This window comes from Scophthalmus maximus, chromosome 4 (assembly GCF_022379125.1).
Source record: "Scophthalmus maximus strain ysfricsl-2021 chromosome 4, ASM2237912v1, whole genome shotgun sequence".
NCBI classification, from domain to species: Eukaryota; Metazoa; Chordata; class Actinopteri; order Pleuronectiformes; family Scophthalmidae; genus Scophthalmus; species Scophthalmus maximus.
In genome coordinates, this window is record NC_061518.1 from 18567981 (window position 1) to 18591706 (window position 23726).

The 23726-nt window shown below is 40.9% G+C and overlaps 1 protein-coding gene across 3 annotated transcripts in view; it reads left to right on the top strand.

Moving 5' to 3' along the window:
• LOC118302749 (protein unc-13 homolog C) overlaps positions 1–23726 on the top strand; it is a 96311-nt gene that overhangs the window by 50346 nt on the left and 22239 nt on the right. For all 3 annotated transcript variants that reach the window (XM_035629165.2, XM_047331707.1, XM_035629168.2), the window contains 4 exons: positions 1058–1186; positions 9053–9186; positions 11334–11419; positions 22609–22735. In XM_035629165.2, the coding sequence (XP_035485058.1) occupies positions 1058–1186; positions 9053–9186; positions 11334–11419; positions 22609–22735 (476 nt within the window). The remainder of the gene's footprint in view (positions 1–1057; positions 1187–9052; positions 9187–11333; positions 11420–22608; positions 22736–23726) is intronic.

The window sequence follows — 23726 nt, forward strand, 5'->3', positions numbered from 1 at the left end:
GGGGAAGCACTTGATTTAAGAGAAACTGAAGAAAGTATAGAAATTGCAATAAATTATAAAGGAGCCCAACGTTGAGTGACTTTTGTTGCTCCCTTAAAATGGATGCCAATCATAACCTTTCATCACTGAGGTGCTGTGCCATTGAAGGACTGAGACACCTTCAATACACGATGTCTGCAACATCTGCCACTATCCCATTACAAACGTAACCTCGGATTGATTTTAAGCACGTCTCATACAGGTGGAATCACTTCAGACTCATAATTCATGGAAACCTATCCCCCTCCCAACACTGCTGACCATTCAACACCAAATGATATACTGTTGTACAGTTTCTTGACTGCAGGCTGATGCATCAGGGCTGTTTGTGTAATGTATGTTGAACCTGCACACTACAGTTAGCCTCTATGTTCAAAATGCTTCCAGCTCTGTCTTGTTCCTGCAACCATCTCCGACTACATGAAACCATCTTGACTCCATTCAGTTCTATTTGTGTGTGTGTGTGTGTGTGTGTGTGTGTGTGTGTGTGTGTGTGTGTGTGTGTGTGAGGGTGAGGGAGTGAAGCGCTGGAGCACTGAGGCATAACTAATATGGCAGCTGTGAGCAAAGGAATGAAAACTGTCACTTGAGGTTACCAAAGCTTTCACTCTGTGTCATGCCGATGCTGGGCTTGACTGTATACACATTGCTGCTCACACACAGGAGCTACGTTGAATGTTGAGTATACAATATACCGAACATGCACCTAAATTCCAGGCTGGCCACGTGTCAATTTTGGTATACATAATAGATATAAGTAGCACTTTTTTTCCCCCCCATAAGTAAATTTATATCTTTGTATTAATATTTCAAAACATGTAAGATGATATCATTACATTAGCACTCCATTTATTGAGGCTATTATAAATGCATTAAGATAACTGCCATTGATCTGGGTCGCCATCATCATGTACAGATTTGAATGACTGTTATGTACACCGTGAACCACAGTAAGGCCGAGGAGGAACAGCTCACCCTGAATGCATACGCTCATGCGTGCGTGTTTGTGTCTGTGCAGGTACAAGAGCTCCAGAGTCCACCAAGAGCAAGTATGGTGGTGAAGGACTGCGTGAAAGCGTGCCTGGACTCAACGTACAAATACATTTTTGATAACTGTCATGAACTATACAATCAACTCCTCGACCAGGTAAAAGAGCTTCCACATTCGATTGGCATATAAGTTCTTGTCAGCTTTTTCCACTTCATCAAAGTTTGTCTTCTGTTAAATCCATACACTGTACATACAATTGGACATAGTCAGCGAGTCCAGAGAATGAAAGCGAACGCGGAAGTGGTTGAAGCCTGTATTCTCTGGAATCACCAGCAGTGGGCGACTCCACTGGTTGCAAAAAGAAGTCTGTTACTATACAAGTCTATGAGAAAAGGACTACTTCTCACTTGATTTATAACATCAGTAAATCATTTTCCTGAGGAGTTTATGATCTTAAATCGCTAGTTTTAAAGTCTTCTTCAATACAGCATGTTTTCATTTTGTAAATTATGGTCCCATTTAGAGTAAAGAAGATTATGAAGCACCTTATACATTGGAGCGTGGATATAGCGAGTGCTGTCCAATAGTTGTATGGTTGCGGGTATAGGTGGGCGCCGTGGGCTGTGACAGTGTGACTGAGACGAGCTCTCAGTCTGACTGGTCAAAAGGCTTCACAACCCATTGGTTTGCCACTTGGTTACACCAGTAAACAAAGACTGTACAACGGCAACTCGTATGCCGTGCACATAGTGAACAGCTGCCTTGAGAAGTCTTGTATCTCTCACATTACTTTATGCAAATGTAGTGATGCACACACTAAACAATGTGCCACATCAGCACTTGTAAGGTTTTTCCATGGGCCCGGGTCAGACTGCTGCACTGTTATGACATGGGTGTCCAGTATAGCCTCAGAGCAGGGCTTAGCTGCACTGTGTTACTCTGGTGCTGTTAGGCAGCAAAACCAAACCATAACCAACCAGTGACAGTACAGCTGTGTGCCTGTGACTAGATAGAGTTTCTTTTTTTTAAAAGTCTTGCACGATGCCAGCGTGACTTGTCACAGCACAACTCAGCACAACTAACCCACCGCAACAGTACAAAATCTATAAATAATTCCTTGCTTGGATTTACTGAGCAACTGGAGATTCGATACTTAATTTATTGAAGTCAAAAAGATGAAGATGGTGTGTGTATGGTGTAGAAATAAATGTTCTGATCTGTAGCTAAAATTGCTATCGTTTTTGTAAATCCTACAACAAATGTAGTTTAAAACAAGTGGCAATTTTAGAAATGCATTTGTTTGGCGTTGTTTTGTGGCATATGGAGTTTGCTTTTACATATTCCAGCACACTACTGTCCCATTTGGAAAAACAGAACACTCGCAAAATAAAAAATAAATGAATGAATGAATGAATGAATGAATGAATGAATAAATAAATAAATAAATAAATAAATAAATAAATAAATAAAGATCAAGACAATTTTTATCAAAAGGGATTTTCATTTCTACGGATGGCACTCACAGGATGACGGCAAGCAGATAAAAAATTAGGGCCAATGTGTTGTTTGTTATAAATCTCTTCTGTGATATATTCTGCACCTAGAAAACTGATTCATAATGGTGTCTTGATTAACTTTGATTTAGCTCGCTTCTATTCATGTTGAAGAAATCCCGAAAAATCCGCTTTTAACAATTGGTAGTCCTTAAATGTCATTACAAACTGTTGCTTCAGTCCAGAAGCTGGCATCCCCTATTTGACCTCATGAGTTAATAAAGTATCACCTTCATCCTTTCATGAAGCTGACATCACACTTTGCCTTTCAGCTTTAGTGTGCTTTGTGTCGTTGTGTGTCAGTGCCGGGAAAATATATATTCAATCCAGCATGACTGGAAATCAATAGGCTATATATCATGGCTGACATTTGCCAGACAGTAAAAACGTACAAGCCTATTGCAGACATTCCATGAAGGACTGTAACCTTCTGAGAAAGAGAGAGTCCACGGTCAGTCCTACAAAAGCAGCTTATGCTCATTCAAATCACAATCATTGCTGTTTAGGGCTTTTCTGGCTCTCAAATCGCTCGCTGACTATGAATGAAATCTATTATAGTATTATTATATGAGTACTAGAAATTCATTTTTCAACATGGACGATACGTAAAAACTGAGCAGGTTCTCAAACTGGGAACCCGCAGACTCAGTTATTATCCATGTGAGTGTTTACTTGCTTTAGCCCGACCTGAGTAAATAGTCAGGCAACAGGCAGCTCGGCCACGGTTCACCTCCCAAAGAGAGTGGCCTCCACACCACAGAAGATAATGGGCCCTAGCTTAGATCCGGCACGTGTCCTAAGTGTTTTCAGATCGATGTAGTTGTCATTTTCCTGTCCATCCCTCAAGTGGTTTAAATAGTAAATGCACTTGTGTCCATCCAGAGCTTTCTACAAGCTCTGGTTGTCGGCCAAACAGCTGACAACTTATCAAGTCCAACAGGCTACTTCATTATAATATCTGTTTTTGTATTTTGATGAAACGTTTTTGACAAACAAGTTGCAGTATATTTTATTTCAACATCAAAAATGTTATCAATGGTTTAGACCTCTGGTTATCCTGTAAATGAATAATGTTCTTCGAATTGGTGTGTAACTGTGAATGTTCATTCTCAAATCATACCTGCTTATAGAGAAAAGTAGAGAGAGGAAAGATGCCAACCAAGAGGTGGGTTAATGATCTTCATCATTTAGGTTTCTCGTAAAAAACAATACATCAACCGTTATTATGGGACATCTTGTTAAACCATACAGTGAAACTGTTTAGAGATGATAACAAAAACAAACAAAATGAAAATGGTCTGTTGATTGTTTTTAGATGATAACTGCACCTATCCCCTGGGTTGGCTCGAATGAACAAGAAGCCTGCTTTTACCTTTAGAGAAATTCACTACATATTTACAATCTGGTGAACGAACTATGAATATTAAAATGCAATAATTAAGACCCGTTTATATGATAGAACTGTGGGACTAGAATGTGCCAGAGGCCAAAATATTTGGTGGGTCATACCCCAAGAGCTCCTACTTTTTCACACTGGCTGGCTTCCCCATATCCTCGTTGAAAGCCCTGAGCGCCCACGGAGCGCATTGGTCTTTAAATTACGTTTGGCAAGCTGCTGCATTCCTATCTTGTCGCAGAAATTTCCTGACTGACCAATAAACACCTGGTCTGAAATTATCAAGATAGCAACATGCACCTATGGGCGACTTTTTCTTTCTGCCAAATTAGCAGAATGTGTTATTTGACATGCCATAAATTATTTTAGCCACGTGCTTAGATCGGTAAAGTTAGAGCCCAATATCTTTTTTTCGGGGGGAGCGTAATTGGGTGTAATCCACTCAGAAGCTGAATAATAGGCTGCCTGTGTTTAAACAGCCCGAGGGGGTTGTAAGAAATTACCAAACCGCAGAGATAGACACTTTCACTAATTACATCTTTGTCCACCATAGTTTCACAGTAGACAGCCTCTACATCAGTGTTTCCTCCAAGGCAGAAGAAAAAGACATCAGTATCACCCCAAGGCAAACCTCACTGTGGCTTTAGATTATTACGTTCACGTACACTAGGTAGCCTTTGACTCCGAGGCTGGAACCGATTTCAGACCCCAATTCTCCAGTTGCTAATAATGACTGAGTGCGGCGACAGAACAGCTGACACGATGGCCAGGCAGGCCGTGCAATCGCCCAGCCACAGCGAGGCATCTTGCATAACATGACAACAAAGCTCCCTGCTTCTGCCTGGGCATAAAAATGACTAAAATGGGGGGATGGGGAGAATGTAGTTTAACAGTTTCTTAAATCCCAGCAGGAGAGGGGGAGGGATCATGAACAGTAAGAAGAAGCAGAAATGCAAAGAGGTCATATACATCATAGAAATTGGTTAAAAAGTAAAAACCAGCATCTCTTGGCTCATCAGGTGTGAAGGAATAGTGGTGCACAGGTTAAGATGCCTAGCATGCCAAGGCACCTTTGAAAAATAAATGCACATATATATGCAGACATGCTTATACAATATGCAAATATTCATGCATAAGTAGAACCAATCTGGTTTTGTAGAGGGAGGTTGGTGATCGCTGACAGGTGCACAGGCAGAAATCCACAGGGCTTGTTTGTGAGAGAGCCACGGAGGAATAAGAAGTCAACGCCGCTTGTTCTGAGCAATCAATTCAAATTCAGATTCACAGAAGTATCTCTCTCGCCGACATTATCTCATATTTGCCAACAGTGTCCATGTGGTCGATTTAACTGTGTTTGAAGAAGATGTCGTTTGCATGTGTCTATGAGGGAAATTGTTGCCATGCATACAATTGCACGTACACATACAACCTGTTTCCACTGTGCCACAGCTTCAGTTCTCGCCTCGGCTCGTTCTATTGGGAATTGGTCATATTCTCCGCGACCATCTTCAGTCAGAGACGATATTTTGTCTCATATTGTGAAAATTGACGAAGAGCCGGTCATGTGCTAACGCTGATTTCTTCCACAACGGGCCTGGAAGTGCCAAACAATAGACAGAAACCACTAGCTAACCTCTAGAGGACAGAAACACATACTATTATAATAATTTTATTATATTTCTGCTTGTGCGCCCCCATCACTTTGTTCACTGGAAGTATTGCGGAACCACGCTGCACTCTCAGCGCAGTACAGTATCGAGCTCCTAATACAACCGAGAGTGAAGGCCGCGGGTGGGTTATTGACTGTCAAAGGACAGCAGGCTTCTTAATCACCTTAGAAATGTGTGAGCACCTGCTGTACCTGAGGAGAATACAGATAAGCAAAGGGAGTCTCCGCCAAATTTTACTGAGATGCACGCTGCATCCAATTAAATATGGACGGACACAACCTTTGGTGTCCTTCATACACGCGTACAGTTATGCATGTGCACACCCGCAAAGATACATGCACAGATTTTGCATAGCTAACTCACCTCCTGTAGAGACATTTGTTTTATTATTCATGTCCTCAATTTGACAAAACTTTACTCTGCTGTGAAAGCCCACACCCACAACCCCGATCCCACCAGATGACCCTGGCATCTCATAACAGGCTTTTCTCTTTGAAGTATCTGTTACTGTTTTAATTTCATAAACTATGAGAAAGCAGCCGAAATGGATTGAAGGCCTGTTTGTTCTTTCTTTGATCAAAGCTCATAAATTACTTTTCGTTTCAAAGGTAATCATTTGTTAATCGTATGGATTCCATGATTAATGTACCAAGCAAAATCCTTCTTTGGGCTTTCTTGTCTTGATTTATGGCCAAACGGAGCAAGGAAAGGCATTTTTCTTTTTTGAAAAGCTACATTAATACACAAAGTAGTTTTACAAATGCATGGAAATACATAAGAGAACATTTATTTACACCAACATTGCATTTAAACATTTTTTTTAAGCACTCAATAACTAAACATATTTAGAATAAAACAATGACAAGACACTATAATTGCATTCAACGCAATAAAATTAATGATAAATAAACATCAAGAGGATTTAACGAATGAAATGTTTTTGTCAATCCATGTCAAACAATTTAGTTTTTGGCCCAAGATTTTAATAAAGTCAATTTTTGTATCTTTATATGGTTGTAAAGTTGTAAGTCCATATACTACGGAATATTTCTGGCTTAATCTGTATTTTTTGTGTGTGACACTGCTACAAAGTAAGCTTTTTTTTAAATAAGTTTTATGTGTTCATTTGTTGAAATTCTGAGATGGAATAACAGACTTTGCTGTTTAATTCTTCAGCTGTTCTTGGAGCACATATTTATTTACTCTCTTTTGGATACATGTAAACCTAGGTGCAAACATCGTCCACGAGTTCAGCTTCTGTTACTTACGAAGCTCAGGCTGCCTCCCCTCTTGCCTTTTTCATGTATCACTACATAGCAAACATAACCGAAAACACAAATAACAAATCCATGTTCGTATTCAATATGATGCAGGAGATTTTCAATCCTTTGGAAGACGCGATTTCTTGGACGAGCATTAATCTCTCTCTATGACTGTGGCACACAACGTGATAGACTTTTTGCATCTTTCATCAAACGATTAAAGCAGTGAACCATGGGTCGACATGATCAACTGTCACAGAATCAGCCGTAATCCCTATCTGTTTCCTGTTCCTGTGAGATTAAGTTCAGGGACTTCTTCAGCTGCAACATCTGCAAGACATGCAACAGCATTGCATGTTCTGCACTAGCAGACATTCAAACCGACAGTCAACATCATCAGACACACGTTGATTATTGTAGGAATTGATTGGACTCTGGGGATTGCATTGAGAATACATTGATTCGTGTTGCGTTTTCATTTCCCCGGTTCTCCCTACAGCATCTCTGCCGTGTGCTTGCACCAAAGTCAATACGTGAAGGTTGTTTAATAATTCAACCGAACTGATTTGAGCATGTTTCACTTTTAGCACAATATTCTATTAATCAGAAATACATTTTTGCTCCAGTCAGGATTACATACCCTATTGGAAAAAAAAAAAAAAAGTGTATTACACCCTCCTTTTGGGAGGAATGCCCCCCAGTCCTCAGTCATAGATTATTTTTGTCGCTGTCAGTGTGCATAAGCATGTGGGTGTACATGCATATAATCATGTCTGTGTATGAACCGGAGCTGTCAGAATGGTTGAGTCTGTTCCACTGTGTGCACTCACCCAGTTTTCTGTGTGTGTGTGTGGCCTTGCCCGTCGCCGGTGAACCTGTGAACGGCAGAGGGAAAGGCCGTGACAGTTGACTCGCTGACTCTGTGTGGATCGGTGTGGTCGCACTCAGTGTGGGGCGAACAGATGGTAGAGTCAGTATGTGACTTAGGAGTCAGCACCTCCCACCCCGGGGCAGCAACAAAGATTTCTCCAACACTCTACACGGACAGATTGCTAAGAGTGAAGAGTGATAACGTTTGTAAAATTCATAAGATTTCAGCACTGACTGGTGATGGTTTCAAGCTACATGTCCCAGAATTCTGGGGTAAGCACACACTTGAGCAGGTACCATGTCAGAGAACATTACGTGAGTCTGTTTCCTGTGCAACCAAACCAACCTATGTTGTTTTCATAAAGAGGTCAGTTAATCATGTGACTTTTTCCCGCCATGTCATGAGCAACCGTGATCTGATGCTCACTGTGGCTGCTCCTTCTTGCATCATTACATTCTGGGATATGTTATTTAAAATGGCCCAGTGTCACAAAACTGCTGAAAATGACTATGTCTTTTCAAATACACTGCATTTCTGCCACCTTATTACTGTGCACTATAGCAGCAGTACGAAATGTTCCATTTGACCTAGCAATACATCAGTAGAACAGCAAACGGTAAATGTCCTGCTCTAGTTCAGTTTAAAGGTTTACCATGCAGCTTTTGGAAACATGAAGGGGTCGTGGTGGTGCATTGGATAGCACTGTTGCCTCAAAGCAAAAAGGGTTCAAACTCCATCTGGGGCTATACTCAGGATTCCTCCCACAGTCCAGAGACATGTAGGTTTGGTTAATGGCAACTTCAAATTCACCATAGGTTTAATTGTGAGCATGTATGTTTGTCTCTGTGTGACAGCCGTGTGTTAGACCTGCAGCTCAGGGGCAATATAGGGTTTAGGGTCCTGCGCAAGGACAATTTGGCATGCAGAATTTGAATTTGGAGGAGGGCCGGACCTCTCTGTGATGTGTCATACGTCACTTGGGGTTTCCCCACTGATTAACCAGGAGCTGATTTACACAAAAAACTAGCGAACTCCCTATACATAAATAAATAACCCACAAAATAAATGGCCCAACTGGTTCAACTCTGTGTGGGGCTAGATAAAATAACCCCAGCATCTGTGCGTGTGTGCGTGCAGCTTTCTGATTCCAGGCAACTTTTCATCTTTTTCCAAACACCACAAATGATTTTTTTTTCTTATCTTCATACACTGTCTCACCATCAACAAACCGTCTTCCAAGTCTCACCAACAAAATTCCCATTTTCCACAGAGCCGGAAGCAGGACATTCCCCGAGAGGAGCAGGGCCCATCAATAAAGAACCTGGACTTTTGGCCAAAACTCATCACTCTCATGGTGTCTGTGATCGATGAGGACCGGACGGCTTACGCCCCAGTCATAAACCAGTATGTACTCCCTTCTATAGTAAACAATTAAATATTATCTTTACAAATACTTGAACATCGTGTGATAACACACTTACAGTGATATAATATATTCACTCTTTTTTGATATATATATATATATATATATATATATATATATATATATATATATATATATATATATATATAGTGTAGAGAGTGGTAGAGATTTGCAATTATTTGTACATATTTTGGATGTGTTGGTGTGAAGATAGATAAGTAATAGTAAAAAGTAACAAGCTGATACTATATCCCTCATGCTGATTCAAGATATTTGTTTCTTTTTTAATTCATCTAGTCAATTTTTTATGATAGTGTAATTGTATTTATTAATTAATGTGGCTTAATTGAGGTCAATTTGGGCTTAATTGTTCATCAAACATGATTGAATAGAAGAGGCGGAAAATAATCCTTGTTTTAAACACACAAACAAAGAAAAAACTTGATATACAAGTAAACACGAACACATTTTTTTACTAATCATGGACACATGACAAGTACCAGGTTGTACACGAGGGTTGTGAGGCGACCGGAAAATCCGACAGTGAGAAACACTTTGTATGGGCAGCCATTATAAATGGATGAAGTGGGAACATAGTGTTGCTGAATTACATAACAGATGAGAGATTTGTTTGAAGACACAAAAAAACAAATGGCGGTTTCAGGGCTGGTTGTTGTGTGGGGTTCGGCGAGGTGCGGGGCATTTGTGTTTGTGTCCTTCAGCTGATTTTGTTAATAAAACCAAATAAATTATACAACGTGGAGATAATAGAGTGGATTTCGCCTTAGAAGAAACAAGATGAAAATGTTTTTCTTTCCTCCTCACTCGTCTGAAACTTTCACATTCCTTTTTTTCCCCCCCTTCCTCTAGCTGATTTATGATGCTTATAATGCCTGTTTATGCCCTGAGCCTTCTCTCCTACACTGTCTAATGATAGATTTGCAATTCATGTCCATTTCCTCCAAAATCCCCTGTCCAGAGTGACAGAAACTTTGATGCTTTCCCACGATACACCCAGGAGTGGTGTTGTTGCCCTTAAATAATGGGAGCTGCTGCCAGAGGAAGAAAATATATATTATTAGTCTGTTGCACTGGAGTGTGGATAGTTACATAGGAAACAAGCCTAGAAATCTTCGTGGCATTAGACAGATCTTCAGAATTTATTTTATAAATGGGAATATAGAATTGGATGCCACAGTTGTTTTTAAATGTGTAAAGGATAAGAAGCTTTGGAGATTATTTCCAGAAATACTGCAGATTGTAAACCACATAACATCATTTATTTTAATCCAATAGAAGTAGATTGTAAACCATCTACAGGCATCCACATGTAGCTGCAGATGTTACATTCATTTCTACCATGAAGGGTTTTCATTGTCTGCCTCGCCTACAGTAGCCTGCAGCATGTTTGATGTGTGATGAGAGTAACTGAGGTGGAGAGAAAGATTCTCAGGGCGATGGAGATGTAATATGGCACAATCGTTGGTCTGTGTTTCTTTATTTTTTTTCTCCCCGGGAGCCACAAATTCGAAAATTCTAGTCTCGGTGTATGTTCCTTTGCCCCGCAAATTAATGCACCAAAGTCCGGGGACGGTTGAAGTGCCTTGTGTGTACAGTATGCACGTGCAAATGATTACAGCTTCAACAAAAAATCGGCAGACAAAACAGTTTGTTGTCGGAAGTAAAACATTTCCAGTTAAGGTGAACTTTCTCAAGCCAGGCCCAAGTCATTTATAAACGTCCTCCCATCACTGTCTGAAGATACGGATAGTTAAACCACTGACATCCCCCATTCAAGCTTTGATTGGAAATCTATATGCATTCAAAATGGCAGATTACTTGGCAAATAGCTTGCCACCCTCCGTCTCCCTCCTTTGCCGTTTCATTTCCTCCCGTGCCGTCCCTCAACTTTAAGGCCCTCTGCATGTCTCCCATTCAACCCCCCGTTCAACGCAGGTCTGGAAATGACGGGAGATTATTAGATTAGGAGATTCGCCAACCATGTCTTCTTGCGCATCTGTTAAGTCGCTTGTCCGAGACTCGGGCTGGGCCGAGCCATCAGGCCACCCAGTCGAGCGTGTCATTATACAGAAACGAGTCTGATTGGAATCCGTTTCAATTCCACCAGGTTTCCACAGGAGATGAACGTGGGCAAAATCAGCGCTGAGATCACGTGGAGCCTCTTTGCCCTGGATATGAAGTATGCAATGGAAGGTCAGTAATGCAGCTGATCTCACAGAGGGTGAGTGTGCGTGTGTGCGTGCGTGCGAGAAGATGAAAATGGGCGCTGGAGCTAAATTATTTCAATTGATTTTATTGATTGATTGATTGATTTGTGGCAATGGGATAATAGGTGACACTTTGGAAGACGGTTCAGTGCATTCTAATCGGATGCTCTCTCCCAGCGCTGTAACAGCAACGGGCCACGTCGTAAGTGTTACAGTGTTATATGCCTCTGTGTATCTGAGCACTGTTTATCAGCTGGTGTCACAGTGTCGTTTATCGGCCGTGTCTGGCTGTGGTCAGCTCCACTGCCTCTCTAGATTACACTTCCCTGACTTCACTCTATTGATCACGATGGAGAAACTGGAACTTCTTCCTTTGCTTTTCCTTCAGGATAAACAAGCGATCGATGGCACAATAAAAATAAATAACAGACGGGTTGCTAAGGTTTGTGTGTCGACGTGCAACTGCTAATGTTTCTGTTTTTGGTAATTGTGTAGTGGAAGTGTTTTCACAAGTAATTTGAAAATCTGCAATTTTAACCCGACCCAAAATATAGACATTTTATTTTTCAATTATTCATGGCGCATTTAAGGGTTTAAGGGATTTACAATTCGGTCTGTGCAACTTTTTCAAAGCTTGACCTTCAGTGTGCACTAGTAGGTATAGTGAGAAATACTGTTTCCTCAAATATTCCATAATTATAGATACATGACAGCCATTGTAGATTTTCATACGATGCTCACGCTATGTGTCCTTACTATGGCCTTATATAAGCAGTAATGACCTGCAGAAACATGGATTACAAGGGGAATTTGGTACCATATGGTGATTTACAATCTGTAATCTCGTATGGAACGAAAAAATCAATAAAGTTCCCCAACAACCACTAAATACTCAAGAGTGTAAAACAGCCATTCCATAGCATGCAGTCATACAGGGCCTAATTCAACTAGAAAATATGCCTAAACTCTAAGTCACATTTAGTTGTCTTGTAACCTTCAATAGTTTAGCATTTTGTCAACACATTTTTTTTTGGCTGGCAGTGATCAAGCAACAAATCCCAGCCGTGCTCCTATGGCACATTTAATGTGGGTTTTGACTTCAATCCCCACCTTTTCCATCTCACCTCCCAAACGGCAGCAAAAGCCTCCAGGAGGTTATTGAACTATCTGCCTTTCTAGGTTGGAGGCTTCTGGATCAAACCCCACAGGATAACAGGATATTTGGCTGGGAGGTGCAATGCGGAGGGGGATTAATGACACTAGGGTTGTGGATGGATGTTAAAATGTGTGTGCGTGCGTGTGTGCGCGATAGAACCCTGGGTTCTGATTTTGTTTCGAGTGTTTGCTCTGAAGTTTTACTCTGCTAAACACCACGATGCCTGTCAACAGGGAGGGTGCTCTCCCTACGTATGCACGTGGAAGGGCAGGGAGGTCCGAGATCAGAGATATACTGCCCAATGTAACACATTGCGACTATTGAAATGAATTAGTTTTGACTACAGTGGCCCTGACTGAACACTCTATTTAATATGAATTGCAAGACATGCGTTGAAAATCGTTTAAAACACACGTAAATAGTTTTTAAAAGATGTTAATTGTTTTACCTTTTCAAGAAAAAGGCATCTCCTGTATGAAGGAGCTTCATGTTTAGAAAAGACAATATTACATTGTCTTGAATCTTAAGGCCAAGGGATGAAAATATGTTCGACCTGATTATAGTAGGGAACACATAGGGAAATAAAATTGGGAGGCCAAGGTACTGACTACATCTCGAGTCATTATTTCCTTCCAGGTGGGATGCTAGATAGGAGTATCTTTGGAGGGCATAGGGCAGTAGTGAGGCCGTTGCAGCGGCCCAAGGTTGGAAAAGATTATCATTCTTAACACCATCATGGCAATCAGATCAAATGAACCACATATTTGGGATTATGTGGTTCCCTTATTTATCATATCTCCCCACTATAATGCAACAGTGATTTTCATACAAAGCTTCACCTTGTCTAATTTGAACCGGGGAATCACATCATCATCATGTTGAATTATGGGTGTGATATTTGCTACTTTGATGACAAAAGGAGGTGGAGATGGAGTGAGTGAGGGAAGTTGAGTGATCTGACGCAGGCTGTGCGTAAGAGAAAAGGCAGAGATGCACCAAAATAACGTATTGGTAAGGTCTTTATTATTCATAAAGCACTGAGTTAAAACAGACGTTATCTCAGGGCCCTTTAAAATGAACCAAACTCTAACTGGTGATTTGTCCAAATTCGAACAGCAAATACCTGCTGCTTTGTCCTTACCACACCATCAAGAGTTGCTATGGTAACCAGGTGCCAAGTGAAGACACTGCAAACTGCTGTATTTCATATACTAACATGGTGCATATAAGAAGCATATCCATTGTTTACATGCAATATGCTCTTTATTCGACGTGAGAAGGTGCAAAGTGTGAATGGGCTTTTTGCCAGATAAATATACAGACTGCATACTGAGTACTAAGCATTTGATTGTGCCCATGCATCAGATTTTAATGAGACAGTTGTAGATTCCTTGTTGTGGATTTGCATTTCTGTGGTGAGGTAATGAGCAAGTAAAAAGTAGCAGCATGTCTGGATTATGTGAGCTGAGATTTATTTCCAGCTCATATTCTTGTGAAAATTAACTGCGATGCCTTGGTGCAGTATTTGCTGAAAACTAATGAAGCAGCACTCAAAGCCATCAGTAGCCTCTCCCTCACACTAGTGGTCTTAGTGTGTAGTTGTATACTCTCAGACGTTCTCTGCCTTTTGTCATGAAAAGGATGCTTGCTTGTTACCCCATTAGCTTCCTGTGCCCTAAAGAGGAAAAAATAACCTTTTGAAATCATTCTTCCATCAACCATGTTTCATTATCTGGCAATTCATTATTTTCTGAAACTGTGTGTGTGTGTGTGTGTGTGTGTGTGTGTGTGTGTGTGTGTGTGTGTGTGTGTGTGTGTGTGTGTGTGTGTGTGTGTGTAGTAATATTTGTACTGTATGTTTGTAGGTCATTACAAGGCTTTGATTTGGTTTCACTAAACAGCATGGTTTCATTATTGTACAATAACTATAAAGATGTGTCTTTCCACTGTGTGAAAGATCATTTACACAGTAAATCACTAGACAAAGACAGAGAGAGGAATTGTTCCTCTGTGTTTGTAGGTGTACATGATATCTGAGTCAGGCTGGCTGAACGATGGGGAGTTTGACAGCTCATAAACTACATAACGCTGTGGTGCAAACATAAACCACATAATATGTTTTACTGTATAGACTGTAAAACAACATTAAAAAAAACAGATGAAGCCAGTTGAAATGTTGAGACTGTTCTCTTGAATAGGTCATGTGTGCAACACCCTGTTATGACCCATAGTTATACGTTCCACTCTTGGGCAACCTCTTGCAGCCGTGGCGCTAGCAAAGAGGTCCTCACTTTTTAGGATCTCAGGTAACGTAGTAAAAAGAACCACTTGATTGGGCTTTGTGTCAAAATATACATGTGTATTACCAAAAACCCATCATGGCTAATGGACCAGCTAAAATCCCTGTCAGCTTTTGCTAATTTACCATTGTAATAAAAAAAAAGTGAATATATATTTATTTTGGCAGTAAAAGCTGCAAGGTAACCTAATATTTCCCAAATTAAGGCTCATAGTGTTTGAGTAGAAATATACCTACTAATATAAATACATGGCCGATAGGAGCCTTTCACAGACATCGGTACTTGTTTTTATGTTTTAGAAAAGATGTGTGTTTCTTTTTACAATTTTGCTTGGAAAAATTGTTTATTTTTAAATTCTAGTCCTATATATTTGTTAATTGTTCTGGATTTTTTTAAAGTTCATAATAAAGTTTGTGAAACTGTAAAATATCAAGCCTCAATTACATACATTTTTAATAACAACATCTTAGGAATTATTTCCATTTCCAGGAAGACATGTCAGTATCAGAAATATTTTACACCCTATCATCAGTATACTGGCCGCCAAAAATCCATATCAGACTGGCTCTTGTTTACTAATTTAAAACTACAGCTTTTAATTGCACAAAAAGGCATCATTTGTGTTTAAGGGCAGACACTTGCATGTGTGTGTGGCACATGCAAAGCTGTGAGAGACATCTAACTAAATTAAAAAAAAAGGAAAAACACTTTGGACAGTTGGAAAAAAAAAGTGTGCACAGAGAGAAGAGGACGGTCACATGTTAAAGAAAGCGGTGAAACCATAGGGGATTTAATTACTCGTATAACGGCTCACTGATTTCTACAAAGACCAGTTGGCAAAACAATCCATCAGCTGCACGTGCTATAGTTCTCGAGTGGAAAAGAATTAGAAAAGCTCTGCTTGTGTCACCTACGACTCAATGTTTGGCAAGAAAAGTGCTTCTGTAGCATTTTGAGTTTCTTTTCATTCTTTAATTCCCTAGTTTGACATTTCCAGTCTCTGCCATCATACTGATTAGCACCTTTAGCTCAATGGTGGTAAAAAGGTACCTAACTCTATCCTCCTCAGTAATCCAGGTCCAGGTTGCTGCTTGTGTTTCTTGTTCAGGCAAACTGAAGTGACTCAGAGTGACCTGCTTACATAAGAAGGCACAGAGAAGTGGCAGGGCGGCTGACAGAGACACCCTGAAGGAGGCGGGCCTGCTTCGTTGGTCCGTGTGTGTGTGTGTGTGTGTGTGTGTGTGTGTGTGTGTGTGTGTGTGTGTGTGTGTGTGTGCATTTGTGCATTTGTGCATTTGTGCAGGTGCTCAGTTGTGCAAGTAAGAACGAATGAACGAGAATAAAAGAGGAGTGTGTGTGTGTGTGTGTGTGTGTGTGTGTGTGTGTGTTTATGCGCTGTTAGTGCGCATTACTTAATGAAGTCTTTGATGCATCCTCTCCTTCCTGCTCCGAGGCCTTTTGGTGCCTGTGCTGGTGCAGAAATGGATGCTGCTAATTTTAGCATCTCTGTGTGGATCTCTCAATGTGTGAGAGAGGGAGAGAAAGAGAGCGAGAGACACAGACGGGGGGTAGGAAAAAGGAAGATAACCTAAGAGACGGAGAAAAAGAGGAGGAGGAGGAGGAGGATGTGAGAGAGAGAGTGAATGACGATGGCTGTAGCTGAGCTCATTCACTATTGCCTACTCTTAGAATTTTCACACGCCTAATAATTATAATTTACAATTACTACCATTTCCCATGTCCAATGACTGACAGGGCCTTGTGTCATCGAAATCTTAGATTCTTTTCAGAAGCAATTGTAAAGCCCTTACGCTTAACGATTCAGACTCGTGAGAAATACCAGCAGATCTCTGGTGTCCACATCAAAAAAGGCACCGCGATTCAGGGTGAACATCAATTATTTTGCTATGTTTTAGCAAAACAAATTCCAATCAAGAGGAGAAAAAAAAAGAATGAATCTCGAACCAACAGCACATGCTGTAAATGCAATGTATAGCTGTGGTCTCTGGAGCATGTCATTAAAGATCCAGTGCTCCAGCAGCCCATTAACTCATCTTCAGTCTGTCGGAACAGCTTCACTCCGCAGAATATTCTAATTGAATTTCAATTAATCTACCTCAGCAGTGGGAGTTTTGTTGCCACAGAAAGATGTTGTTTATGGGACTGGGGCATGGCTATAGGTTCTGTGTTGCGCTGTGATTTCTAATAAGCTGGTGTAGTCGCCAACTGTTTGTCTCCAATGCCTCTTTGCAGTTCTCAGCCCCTGCATATCTGCCTGTACCTCAGCTAACAACTCACCGCTTTTATACTGATAGATTTTATGAAGCACCGAGGTCCTATTCAAGCATTTAAGCTGGTGTATTCACTTCATACACAGATCTAAAAAAATGCTGGACAAATTATCTCCAATAATCCAATGACCAGCTCCACCTTCAGGATCTTTATTCTGCAAACATGAGGGTCAGGTTAATGCTCTCCCTTGACGAAATTCTTGTACAATTTGTTGTTTTAAGCGTCTTTGCCACGATTAAGTTGATGAAAAATTCATGTATTCGTAAAATGAAGATGAGAAAAATCTACATCTGCAATGGTGATTCATTACAATGAACCAGAGTGGACTGTTTCATTAGTGAGTCATAAGTATGGCTGTGTCCTAATGCATTATATGTTTGAGCCACATCATCGGCAGTTAGTGTCTCTGTGTGCTGTGGTGTTGTAGCAGAGCTGTGTCAGTAGGTCCTGCGATAGAGCTTAAGAAGCCCTTTGACAGAACTGGGTCATAAACCAAGATGAAGGAATTATGTCACGGAGAAAACCATACTGGCCCTGGCTGCTGCCTTTCTGGTCCTCCAGTCTTTTGTCTCAAACAAATCCAAGTCTAAACCACACGCCTATATATACTGTATGTATATATATATATATATATTCATCGAATGGTAATTCAAGGATGGAAAATGCTGTGGCGAACCACGGCAGTTCTTCATTATATCCATGGCATTTAAATCAATGAAGCAGAGAGTGAGTTTTGTCTGTCCCTGTGGGCTGAGTCAGACAGGATGACATCCTCACCGGGGACCTTGAGCCTACTCCTCCCTCAGGACAGCCCACACTGTTTACCACCAGCAGGGCACAGAGGCACACACACGCAAGCACACACACAACTACATACAGACATGCACACACACACACACACACACACACACAACAGCCCTATCTCAACAGCCTGATTGCAATGCTACATCGTGCGCCTCCAGACAATGAGAGCGCATCCAGGCACACTTGATACATTTTTGTTTATGTGGGTGCATTTGTGCACGTGCATGCTCTTTGGAAAAAGCGTGGTTAAAGTGGGATTTAAATACGGTGAGTGTGGCGATTAATCATTATCTTTTCAGCCAGTCACATTATCTGTTAAACAGCTGTGCCAATCACAATGGCCTTTGGTCAAAGTGTCTCTCCAAATGTAGAGGAGGGACCAGAGTGGCTCCTGCGAGCGCCCTGTCGTTGTCCGGGAGGGCGGAGAGCGCCGATGTGCAAATGTGCAGTGCCACAAGCCATTTGCATGATTGTATGAACAGAAAATACCCATCAGAAAATACCCAGAAATTGAGACAAGGAGGAACTAGAGGTTGTCTTCTGACCCATTTCCTAATTTTACCAAATTAATGATGAAACCAGTGATGTAGAGAGAAGAGTGTTTGTGTTTTGTTTTTTAATGGATGTGTGAACGGTGTGTCTTGGTTGGCAAGACACAAATCTAGGTGCTGTTTTATGTGTTGTTACTGTATGACAGTGTGGTGTTGGTCTTACACATCCATTCTTCCAACTGGAGACTGCTGATGGAACACGTATCAGGTCTTCCACCTCAGTCAGGTGAATTAAAGGGCAGGTCTTCATATAGTCTACAAGCAGTTGAAGATGACAGACGCTGTGAATTATTAATTCGTAATGTGCACTTTACAGATTTTTTTGCCCGGCTGCCATTTTTGCCATAATCACAACAACTTGCATTTTTTATGTTCATAAAAGTGTCTTTTAGTGGGAGAATTTATTAACATAACTTGACACATAGCAGAAAAAAATACATTTGGGCATTTGCCCAAGTTCCAGTTTATACACAGGTTCAAAAACCTCACCTTGTGTCGTCTCGCTTGCAGGCAACGGCTGTGTTGTTGTGACTCTCTTCAAACCTGTGCATCATTCAAGGTGTACAGGGCACAAACAGGCCATACGAATAGATAACGCGGGTTTCAAGGTCGGTAAACAGATTGTAGTGCTGCTTGCTCCAGTCTTTACGATGCCGCAAGAAAATAGCACACATTCAGACGTGCACGCACATTCACGGTATGTGGAAGGCTTTTGACACCTAGAAGAGGCCTCAGGAGGATGAATTTGCATAGAAGGCATGAATAAATATGAACTGACTTAAATCGCGAGATGACATATTGTCCATTTGAAGAAATCGGACACCTAGGCTTACAGAAAATAATAACTTTCATGGCAGTAAAACTTATCAATGAATGATAAATTAATCATATTGAGGTTCCACAATCTGTAATTACATATTTTTGAGACGGCCTTCTCTTTCATGACATTTTCTGAAGGCAAAAAGATGACTTCATCTGCAGTTGGACAGCATTTGTATGTTCTATTGCGGGATTTTAAAACACTGCTTCCTGCAGCCTAATTTCTCTCCAATTCTCTCCTCTATTCAAACAATCACATTGGGCCCAGCAAGTGGAAAATGATTTCCTTTTGCTCTCATTCAGAGTGTGCAAGGAAGCGCATTATGTCCCTCTGTGCTTCCGTTTTCTTAGAGAGAGGATATGAGCTCTATCATTTCTAAACTGCAGTGCTTTGAAAGACGAGAGCTTTTCAAGGACTTGGCACTCTTTTAACCTCTGCCACATACGTCGGTCCTCTTATTACAGATTGTGAACTTTGAATGAAAAAATGTTATCCGGCGATATTCAGGAAATTTACTTGAAAAATAGAATAGAGTATGAGTCTCGAACATTCTCTGCATTTACCAAACTTGTTGCTCTGTCTTTTGTTATGTGCATGTCTTACCTGCATATCTTTGTACATAAGCGAGCAGAACCAAACATAACTCCTGCCGTCCTCTACTTTTCCGTCCCCCAGCTGACCTCCATCTGCTTCTTGTAGGTGACTGAGTGTGAGTGTGTGCAGTCAGAGCTCGGGGCAGAATGGTTGACAATCTGTGATGTGCCGCTGTGGATTCCCTCTGTTCAGATTTACACCGCCTCCGCAGCAGAACAGATTTTTTTTTTTTTTTCTCACAACAAAGCAAAAAATCTCAACTCAATATTCACAATGTTTAAATCAACACCATCCAGCTACAGAACGAGTGATGTTAAGGCCTTGTGACCATGACATTTACACTGTAAAACAAATACATTGTTTTTACTATAACACTAAATTCAAGTGTCGTCCAAATCCATTTTTTTCTAAAAAGCGTTTTTGAAATGAGCTGCACTAAATAATAAAACCGACTAACTCGAGTGTACAGTATCTTCGTCATTCTAAGGATTAAAATAGTGCCATTGTCCATTCGAACGCATACAGCTAAATAATATATGTTAATTACACATATGTAAATGTTTCTCCTCGGAGCTCACAGCGACGGCAGCAGTGCAGGCGTTGCACCATTCATCAGAGTAAGCTCCCAGGTTCTTATCAGGATTAAGGCATGACAGCTAAGGTGCAATGATCTGGAATGAAACATTTCTTTGATGTTCTGCGGACGTATGTGTGGTCTATCTGCAAAAAGGCCGTGTGAATGTGTCTCTTTATTTCTGCTTCACTATTTAGAAACACCTGTTGTAAAAGTCTCTCAGTCCTTTCAATTCCCTGCTTCTTCAACACTGTACAGAAGCACATGTCCATTGTGTGATCCGATCGGTACTCACAGCTTTTGTTCATCCACCTACAGGATTCAGGGGTTGTTGTTTTTTGTCAATTTTCCCATTCCACTGTCTGCCATTTCCATCACCGGGGATAGATGCCAGGAGAACGCTGTTCTCTCCCTCCTTTTGATCACGCGGTGGGTGACGCATTTGCTTTGTGGCGGAAATCGAGTCGTAATTTTTCCATCCCCAAAAAAACCAAATGTTCCGGTGGCCAGGAGAACAACATGTTGAATGCGAGGCGTTTAGAGGACCAATATAAACACAGATGGTGTCTTATTTATAACGCCATTACATTGTGCAAACAAGTAATGTCAAGTTAAACCCAAAAGGTTGTCTATTTCCGCTCCACAGAGAGGCTGAGAAAAAGACAGACACATAGTAAGGGGAGCCGCGGGCGAGGAAGAGCATAGTTTCATTTGAGGAGGTTTGTCATGCAAAAAATATTGTATAAACATAGATTAATGAGTGTAGCAGGGGATAGCAGTATATAGATAAATATATAATAGATAGATAGATAGATAGATAGATAGGAACTGTTTCGACACATTCAGTAGTTTTCCAATGCGACAAGTTACAAAGTGATCAGCATGTGTAAAATCAGTGGAGTGCCTCTTTAATATCAGGTGCCCTTGTACCTGAACGACGGAGTAGTGTGTGCGTCTGTGTCCTCTTATCGCGACAAAGATCGTGAACCTGTAAAGCAGCCCTGACTGTTGGTAAGAGATGGGATACCCAGTCTCTGGTGCCAAGGTCAGACACACTGCACGCTGCAACAAACCACCTCAGGTGTCGAACAACCAACACATGCTGTAATGAAGGCAAGACCTGAAGTAAGCCTTTGCTCTGCTGCTTTTTTCGGTTTTCCTCTTTTTGTTTGCAATGTTGGCTCTGTGATTCATATAATTCATCTTATCTGTGTTGCAAAGATCCCCCCCCCCCTATTTTAATTCCAACGATATGACAAATGCCTCCATGATCCTCCATGCTGCCAAAATATTTCCTTATCGCTTCTGTTTCTCATTCTTCTTATTGCGGTCGTATCATCTGCAGCAATATATCAAAGACCATTTATTTTACACAACAGTGCAGATCTTTTTTTTTTTTTTTCCCCTATCTTTAACCTCATATTCCTCCCGCTGTTTTTGCTTCACTGGTTTTGTTTCATCTCCCTCATCTCTCCTTTCTTCACTCCGTCCCCTTGCACCATCACCAACCATTTCTACTATGGAAATGGGAAACGTCTAATTGTTCTGAAATGTCTACAGTGGGCTTGACTGAATGACTCAGCATTCAGCCATGTCAGACGACATGAAAGTCTAATCCATTCCGGGTTCAGTTTGTTTGCAGCTATTCAATGGCGTGCTGCCTTTTGTAGAGAGCTGCAGGCATCTGGAGGCCCGGTTTTATTCTCTCATTCTTTGATAGCTCTATGCAACAGTATGCATAATTGAGCCAGTTAAGATGTCAGATTAAAAGTTACCGTTGCTACCTATGCTTATTAAGAAATTTGCACATTTCCATTTGTGTGTGTGTGTGTGTGTGTGTGTGTGTGTGTGTGTGTGTGTCCCTTTGCAATGTAAATTTTTTTTTCAGGATGAAGCTGTTTAACGAAGCAGAAGAAAGAGAGCACATGTGACACATTTATTATTTCTCGAGCAAAAGTTTGACAAAACAGTCCAGACGCTCTGCTGTTTGAGAAGTATAATGTGTCTGTGCATAAAAAAATGTCAGGGGATACTGTACGTGCTAACATATGTGTGCCTCTTGTTGTTTTTGATCTTCATTACAGAGCATGAAAAGCACCGCCTATGCAAAAGCACCGAATACATGAATCTTCACTTCAAAGTCAAATGGTTCCATAATGAGTATGTCCGTGAACTGCCGGCCTTCAAGAATGTTCCTCCTGAGTATTCTCTGTAAGTGTCTTCTCATGTTAACACCTGTACTAACACATTTACACTATGTAAAAAAGATACACTTTTAGGGCAGATTAATGGGAACATATATATATATGTATATGTATATATACTTATACACCACTCTCCCCGTGTGGGCAGTCTTGTGTGTCCTCCTTCAAGATTGAGTCTTGGGATTCTGAAGTTTGTGCACGCATTCACCATAAGGAGTTTCTGGTGTCACTCGTAAAAATTCTTATTTTTTAAAATCTTAGTCATTCTAGCAAATTATGAGTTTGCTGTAAATTAGACAAAAAAGACAAAGGTAGGGGGGCAAAGGTTGATCTTCAGCAAATTAGCATTTTAAAATAATATCATAATCATTCAATTAATCATATTTCAGTATTACACATGAACCCACAAGCGAGCTATTCTGTAATGGTCAAGGAATTTGAATGTGAAGACTGCGAGTCGCGACGTCTCAGCTCAGCTCCTGCTTGAGTCTGAATCTGTAAATGTGTCACGTCAGGATAATCTGTGCTAGAATCAAATCTGATCATAAACTGCCTTGTATCAGCAAACAAATGTATAATTTGAATGCATAATCGTGCATTGCCAAGCAGAAACGAGCTGTAATATAAACACGTGTAATGCAAGCAGAGCTCTCTTCCATCCTGCCAGTCCATCAGAGTAATAACTTGCCCTCCCGATCTCCAACATTGTCACTCAAACACCGTCTCTAGCAGGATTGATTTTTCCCAGGGGCACACACATTATACAAACACACACACACACACACACACACACAGTCTTTCCCTCGCACAGTCTTTGCCCCCCCCCCCCCCCCCCCCTGATTTACTGGCCTGCCGTCCTGTAGCAGATGCCCTTAGTGTAAGTACAAAGTCTTTTTTGGGGGACAGCTGTTGCTCTGAGGACAAGGATATAGGCACTATATTCAACAAGGAAATGGCAAAGTGAAACGGACAGAACAACATTATAATTCAACTAACAA